Source organism: Juglans regia, chromosome 1 (assembly GCF_001411555.2).
Source record: "Juglans regia cultivar Chandler chromosome 1, Walnut 2.0, whole genome shotgun sequence".
NCBI lineage: Eukaryota > Viridiplantae > Streptophyta > Magnoliopsida > Fagales > Juglandaceae > Juglans > Juglans regia.
Window position 1 is genome coordinate 16,505,550 of NC_049901.1, and position 12,187 is coordinate 16,517,736.

The window sequence follows — 12,187 nt, forward strand, 5'->3', positions numbered from 1 at the left end:
TGCTTTCCAATAGTGTCTCCCTTGTGATTATGAATCAAACAAAAATTTATAATTTTTGTGCAATTTCTATTCATAGTCAATAAAGTGTGCAGTAAGACACATATAATTGAAGTTCTGGTTGGACGTCCAAGTGTCAGTAGTTATTCTAACCCGTCCAACTGCCTTAAATACTTTCCTCAACTTCTCTTTCTCTTTTTTCAATAGTTTAATACAATTTCTCGTTGCAGTGGTTCCAGATGGTACTTGAAATCTTCGTTTTAGTGATTTACATACCTTCCTAAATCCTTATGCTTCCATCACCCTAAACGGAACCTCATCATAAGTTATCATCTCTGCAATTGCCATCCGTATATCTTCTGGATCAAACTTATATGTAGTTTGTTGATCCATGGGTCTAATTCTATTAGGGCTTTTCCTACAAACACCAACATGATGCAACATACTTAATGTACCATGTTTTTTGGGGTGACAAACATTAGTCTTGTGGCAGTAATTACACCCCACTTTTGAGTCACTTAATAAACATCCATCTATTTTTGTGAAGTGTTCCCACTCCACTGGGGGGGTCCTTACTTGCCTTCCTTTTGGGAGTGAGAATGATGTTACTACCACTAGACAAGTTAATGTTTGAAACTAAAGGAGTAGTAATCTCATCATCTCTTAAATTTGTACGAGTGTCACTTCTGAATGAATCCATATATAGTTTGAACTGACATATAATAAATGTATGAGAAAATAAGAATACCATGCTGTTTTGAAGAATGAACATTCAATTTTTTCTAAATGCAGGTTACTGGAAGTCGTTGGTAGATATAATACAAAACATGTCTGCAACCCTGACAATCATGATAACCAAATATATATGAATAGTAAACATGATACAAGTGCAGTACTATATATATATATATATATATATATAAGTAATGTTATACACCACACTCTCATCCTATTTTGATCATATTAAGTGGTATGCGACACATTCATCACCATTAGATGATAAAAAAAATACAATAAATGATCATTTAATGATGATAAATGTGTCACATGATACTTAATGAGATGAAAGTATGATTGTAGTATGGTGTATAAAATTTTCCTATATATATATATATTAATATATATGAATTGATGCACACCCCATGCATGCAGCATATATATAATTATATACTTATAAATAACACCTAATTTTAAGCATTACATGATGATCAGTACGTAATATTAATTGGAGATGATACACCTAATTAAAACCGAGTATAATTAAGCTAAGCCTAACTTCCAATTTATAATCACAAGATGACTAGAAATGTCCTGATCAACTTCCGTAGGCATTCATGAGTCCCCAGGCCAATCTCCTTAATTAATTAATACTGATCTTCACTCGGCCGGCAGTTTGTGATAAGTTGCATCTATATATATATATATATATATAATTCAAAGGGCGCTCGATCCTGACTGATCAGAAAATTATTAACCAATGACCGAGCTTCAGATCCAGAAGTACTACTGCATGCATGGCCATCCATTTGTCCATTAGTCTTTTTTGCACGAAAGAGAAGTGTCATGCGCTGCTTTGCTCCTCCTTTCTTCTCTCTCACTTTACTATTTTTTACGTGCGGTGGGTGAAGATGATATTGCATCCTCAGCACCAGCTGGAGTAGTAGTGGTGGTTGAAGTACTTGCATGCTGGTTTTTCTGCGATTTTCCAGGCCTTTTGGTCTCGGATTTCGGCCCTGGTTGCCGCACCTTCACTCCTCGTATCATCTGCGAGGTTTAAATATATATTCACAATATAACTTTAGAATCATAAGGAAAAGCTTAGAAACAACCAGTCAAAAATAAAATAAAAAGAAGCAAAAATTAATTAAAGTTGAACTAGATAGCAGGAAGAGAAAATGAGAGGGTGCATATATAAATATATATACATATTTGCCACACTTGACGTCTGAGTAGATGACTATGAAGTCTCCTTCTTGGAGTCCATTGGCCCTCACAAAATCTCCTGAAATAATAATATTGATGACCAAAATAATTACTAAAAACAAATAAAAACTTAAATGAAACCGATCATGAAGCTTTAGACGGCCATGCACAATGCAATTACCCACCTGTGTTTTCAAGAAGATACATCCTGCTTTTATTGTTTGGCCAGTACCTGCAACTCCATGAGAAGGAACGAAGACGACGTGATTAATTATTTCGATTGTATTAAAATGAAGATGAAATAAACGGGAAGGGAAATTAATAGGATTGATTAGTTAAAGCTTGGGAAACCTATAGCGCATGTTCCATACACGGGAGGTCCCTATGTCTTCCATGGCAATAGAAATGCCATCTCTTGCCTCCAATTCTGGAAGATGGGTCTCTGCTTCTTTCTGATTAAATTCCAAAGTTATTCAAAAGAAATTTTATTGGCCCTTAAATTAAAGCGTACATATCAGCAAAAATAGCCAAGAAAAAAAAATCTCTATTTAATGGAACGGTCTCGTATCAAAGAAAGAAATTAATAATGAAGACTACCTTAGGCAAAACAATTCTTCCAAGGTTACCCACATCACTCTGCTTCAGCACCTTTTGGAGAAGAAACCTCAAGTTCTTCTCAGGTTTCCACCCCTATTCAACCAATTCCACACAACGCATGCATCATTAATTATTCGAAGCACTAAAATATCAAACAGTACTATTTCAATCGCTTCCCAATATTCATTCCGCATTACAGGATTTAACATTAACTCTGGGTGTGAAAATCAAAACCAAGGCAAAGAGCCTACCTGTCTTCTATCCGATGCAACTCTCACCGGGAAATTCTGTCCATGCATGGCCATCCGATCCGCTGGAATTCCCAGTGCCATCTCGGCTGGCATCACCGGCGAGCCAGAAGCAACCCCACCTGTAGTAGAGGGCCAGTATACCCAGTTTCCTGGATTGGCCTGAGCTGCTACGGCTGTGGTACTGCAATTGTCACCGCCAAGTCTTGCATGCTGATCTGCATTCTGGCTTTGGTGCTGATTTTGCTGGTTATGATGATTGTGATTATGCCTATGGTGTGATAAAAACCGCCTTTGCCTCGCCATCCTCTTCTTCCTTGCCTCTTTAGTAGCTGAAGAACCTAACCTCAACAGCCTCTCACCGTGACCATTAAAATACTGTTGGTAGGGGTGTTGATTTCCATACCCTGCAAAAGGTTGTGGAGCCTGGTGAAGATTATTTTCTGGGAAGGCGTTGTAATGAGACGCCAGAGAAAACTGTGATGCAGACCATGAATGCGAGGAGTCCAGCATGTGATACTCTGTCGGAGCTGGGTAAGGACTGTGGCTATTGAGATTGGAAGCTCCATGTGTGTAAGGATCACCCATATACCCAACCATTGGTGGGTAAGCCGCCGGAGGCGCCAGCACGGCAGTCGGCTCGGCAACACAAGGTGGTTGAGGGATCCATGTCGACGACTGTGTAGCAAAACAAGGGTTTGATTCAGGTGTCACGGACTCAGAATTAAGATTAACGTTAGGGTTAGGGTTTTGGAAAGGGTCTTGGTATTGTTCAGGAAAATGGGTGGGTGCTTCTTTGTTGCGCCTTTTCTGAAGATGGTTCATCTGAACCCATTCCAGTACAAGTTTCAACAACTGCTTCATGGCCTCCTTTCCTCCACCCAAGCGCCTTGCAGCACTCTCAATAGTGGCCTTCTTGATCCTCACACTCCTCAGGTCTTCTGCAGAGAAGGTCTCTTTGTTTGTTCTAAGCCACTCCAAAAACACTGCCGCCATGTCATCTGGATCCTTCTCTTCATGGCCGGTCTCTTTGTCGTTGTTACTCTGTAACATCAGCTGGTCATGTTCTCGATGCGCATGTTGCAATGCATGTTCTACTTGAGACATTTGTTCCTGTTGAAAATCCTCCAGGGGGTTTTCGCTCTGAAAGATACATGATGGATCGAAGAAATCGTTGCTTTCAATTAGATCCATGTACCCCAAAGTCTCCATCACATCCATACAGTCCACATCTTCAAGGCCGTGGTCAGGCGGCTGAGGGATCTCCATGGAGGCGGTGGAAGACAAGGCTCCAGGCGGCGCATCCACTGGATCATGCAGGCCGTTGTGATGATGATTCTTCTTGATCTCCACATCTTCCTCTGCATCTGATTTCAGAAGAGCCCAAGAAGCTGCGGAAGAAGACGAAGAGGCCGAAGACGATGACGAGGAGCACGTGATAGCCTTGACTGGTGCTGGAATGGATGATGATGATGAAGATGATGACATGCAAGGGAAATCAGGGAGAGGAGGGAAGTCAGTGTAAAAGAGTGAAATATCATGGACATCTGCAAGCAGATGATCTTGTTCATTTGAAAGCCAGATCTGTCTCTCATCAACACTCAATGCCTCTTCTTCCTTCATGGCATCAAACCCGGTAGGGTTACCATAATTCCTAACCCCTGCTTGGAGATCTTCACTTTGTAGTTCCTCACCCTTCATCTTTCTATTCCCAGAAACGATAAAATCAACCAAACAAGAACAAAAAAAAAAAAAAGTTGAAACCGGAAACCCTTTTTTGTGTTTGTTGCCCTGATCAGATAGAGTTTAGAGAGAGAAAGTATGAATGAAGAGGAAAATGAAAGAAAGGGAAGGATGTTTTCTGTGTACGGAGAAGTGCAAGAGAGATTTTATTGTATCTGATTAAGGAAGCAAGAGAGAGAAGGGTCCGCTTTTCCCATGATCAGATCCTCAAACAGAGTACAACATAAAGCATCTGGGTCTATCTCCACACAACAAAGATAACATAAACAATATTAATTATATCCAATTATAGCAACAAGGAAAGCGACCTCTCTTCTCTAACCCACAACTTTGTTGTTTTTTAATTGCATCGTTTATGAGAGACATGAGTGATCAAAGAGTTGTATACGATACCGATCAATAAAACTAGATCACATGAAAGAAACAAAATTAAATAAAGATATTTACTTTTTACATATATAGAATTATCAAGAGAAACGCGGCAGGGACGACTAGGCTTCAAATCTGGCAAACCAATCAACGCAGCGGCTTTCGGGACACCCCCACATGCCTAAACATTTCCAAAACTCGAACCTCACCCGGCCATGCGTGTTCTGGTTTCTTCTGGGAAGTTTCCCTTGTTTTGCAGATAAGTTCAAAAAACGTTTTTGTTTTTGTTTTTAAGGAGGTTTCTCTTTACGCAATAACTTCAGTGTCTGTTTTTGAGAGAGAGAGAGAGAGAGAGATAATTAAAGAAAACAAAACCTCGTGCCACTAGTTTCTCAGCCTCACTCCTGGTTCTGTGCCACCAGCCATACGTTCCCACCTGAGTGGTGCGACCAACGGTGCATTAACCTTTATGAGCAACATGATGATAGAGAGTAACAGAGTTAATGGCGCAACTTAAAATTAAAAATTACAGGAAAACTTTGTACGATTGGTTATGTTTTTCAAGCAGTACTAGTAGTCATGTAACTCCATCACCCATGTGAGCAACCCTAAATTCATTCCCATTATATATGACAATTCCCAACTTCTAATTTCACAATAAATTTATATATTTAAACATATTTACCCTAACAATAACATCAATTACACAAACATATATATATATATATATATATATGCATGTCAAAATATAAATTCATGAGCAATAATATTGGTGTTATATTCAAATAATTTCGAATTTATCAATATTACATATTATAATTATAAGGTGACAAAGGTACCAAAGTCATACTAAAAACCTTGTTTCTCAGTGTTCAAATATCTAAATTCTTAATATCAAGAATCTGATAGCATGATGACATATAATCCGATTTGAATTTAAAATTTTTACTCTTTTTATTAAAAAAAAATCTAAATTTCTAAATAAAAAATAAATAAATTTGACTTTATTTTTTCTTTTTGTATGGAGCCCGAGGACCCAATGAATTTTATTTGTACACAGTAAACAGCACATAAATGCAGCCACGGTTTTGTTTATCTCAAGAGAGAGAGAGAGAGAGAAATACTAGTTTTATGTGTGAGAAAAAATGGAGGGAGTTGGGGGTTTGTATTGGTGTCAGTACGTAAGGTAGTTTGTATGGATTCGGGGGCGAAGCGGCGGAGTGCGTAGTTTTGTGCTACGTGTCCCTTTCCATGCACTTCTTCCCTCACTGACGTAACCTATTTTAACCCTATCCACCAATAACCGTGCTCTCTTCCGTTTCAATCCGTCTTTATCTCCACGCTGCAGAGCCGATACTTTCACATGCATTCATCAATATTTTAATCTCACGGACATGTAAAGTCTTGCCACGTCTTTAACCTGACGACCTGCTTTTTTCTTTGATTGGGTGGCTCGGGGCTTCTACACTTCCGTACATTACAGCAAACCTTTGGGATTTTTGTCGTTTGATTTTCGAGAAATTATATTTGTAATTCCAGGTATATTAGTAAATAAGAGAAAATATTATTTTAGGAATAATAATTTTATAATTTTAAAAAATTTTAAAATTAAAATAGCCTAAACTTACATTATAATTTTTAAATAAAAATTATACCTAATATTGCTCTTAATTTTCTCTCTCTCTCTCTCCAGATGGTGGGCTCCCTCTCACGTGGGTCCAGCCACACACCACATAATTTTCATATCTCAAAAAGTTATATGTCAAGTCATGAAAATTTATTCTATGCAGTGTTCTTACCAAATATGAAATATCCAGATTTCATATGTTTATCTGTTTTTGCTTCTAGAGGTTTTAATTTTTATTATTTTTGTTATTGACTTTGATAGTTTTGTCAATCGAACCTCTTGATTGGTTAGAATTGTATTGATCAATTTTATATATATCAATTGTGTTGTACAATATGGCCTATATATAGGAGGCCAAACTTATACAAGAGCATTACTAAACCAATTTGGACTTTGTAAAGATATACACTAACAGTCCCCCTCAAACTCAAGGTGTATGAGAAACCACATTGAGCTTGTCAACCAAATAACGGAACCGAGCTGTAGGATGAGACTTTATAAAGATGTCGGCAAGCTAATCTTGAGAGGAGACAGAGAGTAGCTGAAGAGAACCCTATAGCAAATGATGACAAACGTGATGACAATCAATCTCAATGTACTTTGGTCCGCTCATGGAAAACATCATTGTGAGCAATCTAGATGGCACAATGATTGTCACAGTAAATAGGAGTGGCAGAGGTGAGAGGTACACGTAAATCCTATAATAACCATCAGAGCCAAATGAGTTCACCGGTGGTGTCTGCCAGGGCACGATACTCGGCCTCAGTACTAGATCGAGAGAGAGCAGTCTGTTTCTTGATACACCAAGAGATCAATGAGGAACTGAGAAGAAAGCAGTCACTAGTGGTGGAACGAAGATTAGTGGGATCACCTGCACAATCAACATCAGAGTATGCTAAAAAAACTAGAGGAGACTGAGCAGAGAAATGCAGACCATGGAAGAGAGTGCCCTTAAGATATCGAAGAATGTGTAGGACAACAACATAGTGGGCTGTTCGAGGGTAGACATGAACTGGGCCACCTGATGCACAACATAAGAAATTTCTGGACGAGTGACTTTAGGGTAAACCAAGCTGCCAACCAACTGTTGATAAAATGTGAAGTTAGACAATAATTCCCCACATGAGAGGGTCAGATGTGCACGAAACTCGATGGGTATATCAGCAACCTTGTTGTCAGTAAGGCCAGCTCAAGAAAAAAGATCAGAGACATACTTGGCTTGGGTGAAGTAGAACCCATTTGCTTAGGAAGTGATCTCCAAGCCGAGAAAATAATGGAGGTGACTAAGATCTTTTGTCTCAAATTACTGATTGAGGAAGTCCTTAAGTTCTTGAATGACATTAAGATCATTACCAGTAATAATCATGTGATCCACATATAGTAGTAGCAAAATGAGACCTTGGTCAGAACGAATGAAGAGGGTCGAGTCATAGGAACTAAGGGAGTAGCCCAAGTGAGAAATCGTATAAGTGAATTAATAAAGGACACGAGCTAAGTTGAGATAATGTGGCAAGGCAATAAGGCAATAAACGTCGCAATACATTTGAATTTCTTCTGGAAGATCATTGAAGATGAAAGATGCTAGGATAAGCATTGACAAAGTTATACCTTGAATCTCGCAAATTTCCATTTACGTCTAATTTTCTGCAGATTTTCGTTAGACAACAAATTGATTTATCTCCTTCTTATTTTGCCGTTACTTTCCAATTTAAAATGAATCTCTTTACTGTCTTGGGCCCCTATATATTGACTTTCATTGTAGGAGTGAAGGATCATTGATGATATTATAATAAAAGTGTGTTGCCATTAGCTAGTTTTTTTTTTTTTTTATCTCTGGAAGACAAAGTTCTTCCTCTGCTTTTGTTTTTCTTTTAGCTTACGCTATGTCAATTGGCATCAGAGCAAGTCGCACCTGGCCTAATGGCGAGAGATGAGGTCAATCACTCTAGTGATGCAGAACGTGAAGCCAACAGAATCAACAATGTTTCAAAGGAATTGAGCGCATGCCATTGGAGATACAATGGACCATCACAGATGTTCAGGTTGATGGTAACAGAAATCGCAATGATGGAGGTCGGGACCGACTGGGTGGAGGTCATGGTTACTTATCATGACAAAGGCACCAAGCAGTCAATGACTCTTCCAGCGATGAAGAAATTGAAATCCCTGCTAGGGGAGACCAATGTAATAGGAAAGCCCCTGATAATATGAGTAATTATCGAATACAAATCAATCTGCCTTGTTTCTATGGTCATCTCCACGTGGAAAACTTCCTTGACTGGTTGATAGAATTGGAGAATTTCTTTGACTACATACAGATTCCTGAGGCACAACAAGTGAAGTTAGTGGCGTAAATATTAAGAGGTGGTGCATCATCTTGGTGGGGGCAAATGCAAAATAATCGAAGGCGTCAAGGCAAACAACCAATTCGTGCATAGCAAAAAATGAAGCATTTAATGAGAGCAAGATTTTTTCCACCAGATTATAAGCAAAATTTGTACCAACGATATCAGAATTGTCGACAATGAACTAGAATTATCAATAAGTATACAGAGGAATTTTACCGACAAAACTCACGAAACAATTTATTTGAAATTGAAGGACAACAGATTGCAAGGTATATTTTGGGGTTACAAGTAGCTATTCAAGACAAAGTGACATTGCACATTGCATGGACTTTGTCGGAAGCTATCAATTTAGCCATGAAGATTGACATGCAACTAGCTCGCCCATCACTGTGAACCCCAAGCTTCGTGCCATCAACCAAAGTTGCAGACCAACAACTCAACAACCCACAGATGCCATCAACCTGTAGGCTACAAAGGAGCTGCAGTAGTAACCAAGCACAAAGGACCTTTGTTGTGCCGCCCATACAGAGAGGAAACTCCAGCAATAATCCATACACCAAACCCATGACAGGCGAGTGTTTTCGGTTAACCAACTTGGGCATTGCTCCAATGAGTGCCCCACACGTCGACCAGTCAATATGATAAAAAAAGAAGAAAGTGACTCGAATGAAGAAGTTAGTGACGAGGAAGAGTTAGGTGAGTTGGTGGAGGGAGAGGAGGGTGAGATGGTAAACTGCATGATTCAACAAATCTTATTGGGAGAAAAGAAGTCCTTCCTAACAGTGGCTGAGGACCAATTCATGAGAGACGTTAAAAAGGCTAGGGAAGTATGGTCCTAAATTGTGAAGTGAGAGTAGAAGATTGAGGTTTCTGAGGTTCCTCCACAAGTGCAGCATCTGCTGGATGAATTTGAGGGACTCGCTCCACAAGAATTACCCGAGGGCCTTCCCCCCATATAGGGGATCCAACACCATATAGACTTGGTTCCAAGAGCAAGTCTGCCAAATCTCCCACATTATCGCATGAGCCCTAATGAAAACCAGATCCTGCAAGGTCAAGTTGAAGAACTTATCCGCAAGGGTTTGATTTGAGAAAGCATGAGCACATGCGTCGTACCATCATTACTCAGACCAAAGGAAGGTGGGAGTTGGAAGATGTGTGTGGATATCCGTGCTATTAACAAAATTACAATGACATATAGGTTTCTCATTTCTAGGCTAAAGGACATGTTGGATATGCTTGTAGGTTCCGAAGTTTTCTCCAAAATTGACTTGCGAAGCGGATATCATCAGATTATAATTTGGCCTAGTGACGATTGGAAAACGACATTCAAAACCTAGGAATGACTATATGAATGGTTAGTAATGTCGTATGGCCTCTCCAACGCGCCTAACACCTTCATGCGTGCATCAAGTTCTCAAGCCTTTTATTGGAAAGTTCGTCGTTGTTCATTTTGACGGCATCCTCCTCTATAGCCAAGATGAACGACTACATATAGGGCACTTGAGGGAGGTATTTTTAGTCTTACATAGTAATAATTTGTATGTCAATCTAAAAAAGTGCACTTTCATCACCAACAAGTTGTTATTTCTTGGCTTTGTGGTAAGTATTAAAGGCATCCATGTAGATCAAGAAAAGGTTTGTGCCATTCAAGAGTGGCCACATCCTACCACCTTTACTCAAGTTTGAAGCTTTCATAAGTTGGCAACCTTCTACCAACGTTTCATTCGAAACTTAGCACTATTGTTGCACCACTCATAGAATGCACAAAGAAATGGAAGTTTCAATGGGGAGAAGACCAGGAAACCTGCTTCAAAGTCTTAAAAGAAAAACTGTCCACTGCACCAATACTTGCCTTGCCCAATTTTGAAAAGTTATTTGAAGTAGAGTGCGATGCTTTCGTTATTGGCATTGGAGCTGTTCTTTCTCAAGAAGGAAGGCCCGTTGAATTTTTTAGTGAAAAATTAAATGAAGCAAGAAGAAAATGGACTGCCTATGAGTTGGAATTTTATGCCATCATTCGGTCTCTAAAGCATTGGGAGCATTACTTAATTCAACATGAATTTGTGTTGTATAGTGACCACCAAGCTTTGAAATTCATCAACACTTAAAGCCATTTAAATCGAATGCATGCTCGTGGGATAACTTCTATACAGAAATTCACCATGGTGCTGAAACACAAGTCTGGCAAGCAAAACAGAGTAACTAATGCACTAGGCCGCATTATGGCATTACTTGCAACTTTACAAGCAAAAGTTACTGGCTTTGAGAAATTTAAAGATTTATATGTCGACGATGAGGATTTTGCTAACACATGGAGGAAGTGTATCACAAAACAACCTCTGGCTGACTTCCATATCCAAGACAAGTTCCTTTTTTGCGGCACCCAACTTTTTATCCCTAGGACCTCTTTATGGGAGCATATTTTTCTTGACTTGCATGTATGAGGCTTAATTGGTCACATTGGGCAAGACAAGACCATCTCTCTTGCAGCTGAGCATTACTTTTGGCCCCAACTTGGGTATGTTTGTTCAAAGGTGCACTGTGTGCCAAGTGGGGAAAAGGGAAAACACAAAACACTGGGTTGTATAATCCCTTACCAGTCCCTGAGAACATATGGGAAGATTTGAGTATGGATTTTGTGCTTGGCTTGCCACATACTCAAAGGGGTGCCAATTCAGTTTTTGTCGTTGTTGATCGATTCTCCGAAATGACGCATTTTATTTCTTGCAGAAAGATATCGGATGCCTCCAATATAGCCCATCTCTTCTTCAGAGAAATCATTCGCCTCCACGGGGTGCCAAAGTCAATAATTTCTAATAGAGATGTTAAGTTTTTAAGTCATTTTTAGGTAACACTGTGGAAGAAGTTTGGCACCTTGCTTAAATATAACACTACCTACCACCCCCAAATGCAGGGAACTAGTATTTGGTGATTGGGGGGGTGATCAACAAAGTATGTGGTATGTGTCAGCATATGTAATATGTACTTTTTGCACGTGACTATATAAAAAATAATAATCATCCGTCATAAAATTATACAATTATTCTCGGCTTACTCATATTTTTCTAAGTTTTAATAAAAATTTATAGATAAAAAATAAACCTGAAAAAGTATCTAATAATATAAAAGTTATTAGATTTTTATTGTATAATTGTATTACTATTAATAAGTGAGCCAAAAAAAAAACAAGTGAATAACTAATAAATTCTTCACAAAAGAAAACAAATTTTTCACATACTCTCTCTATCTCTCTAGCAACGTCTCATTAATCATCTAGCTAAATAAATCTAATGCCTCCCTCCCATATGCAAGAATCTTCCATATTTTTTTTA

The 12,187-nt window shown here is 38.8% G+C and overlaps 1 protein-coding gene across 2 annotated transcripts; it reads right to left on the reverse strand.

Annotated features, from left to right (window-relative positions):
- Window positions 1–1,153: 1,153 nt before the first annotated feature.
- On the reverse strand, window positions 1,154–5,144 carry LOC109006057 (B3 domain-containing transcription factor ABI3-like). Of its 2 annotated transcripts, XM_035687230.1 has the most exons (7): window positions 4,956–5,144; window positions 2,769–4,219; window positions 2,518–2,610; window positions 2,272–2,372; window positions 2,106–2,152; window positions 1,923–1,999; window positions 1,154–1,761 (listed from the first exon to the last, which is right to left on the reverse strand). In XM_035687230.1, the coding sequence occupies exons 2-7, from the start codon at window positions 4,032–4,034 to the stop codon at window positions 1,600–1,602; spliced, it is 1,746 nt and encodes a 581-aa protein (XP_035543123.1). In that variant the 5' UTR covers window positions 4,035–4,219; window positions 4,956–5,144; the 3' UTR covers window positions 1,154–1,599. The 2 variants fall into 2 exon arrangements, with proteins under 2 accessions (XP_035543123.1, XP_018840752.1); XM_018985207.2 differs by lacking the exon at window positions 4,956–5,144 and having other exon boundaries at window positions 2,769–4,941.
- Window positions 5,145–12,187: the final 7,043 nt, after the last annotated feature.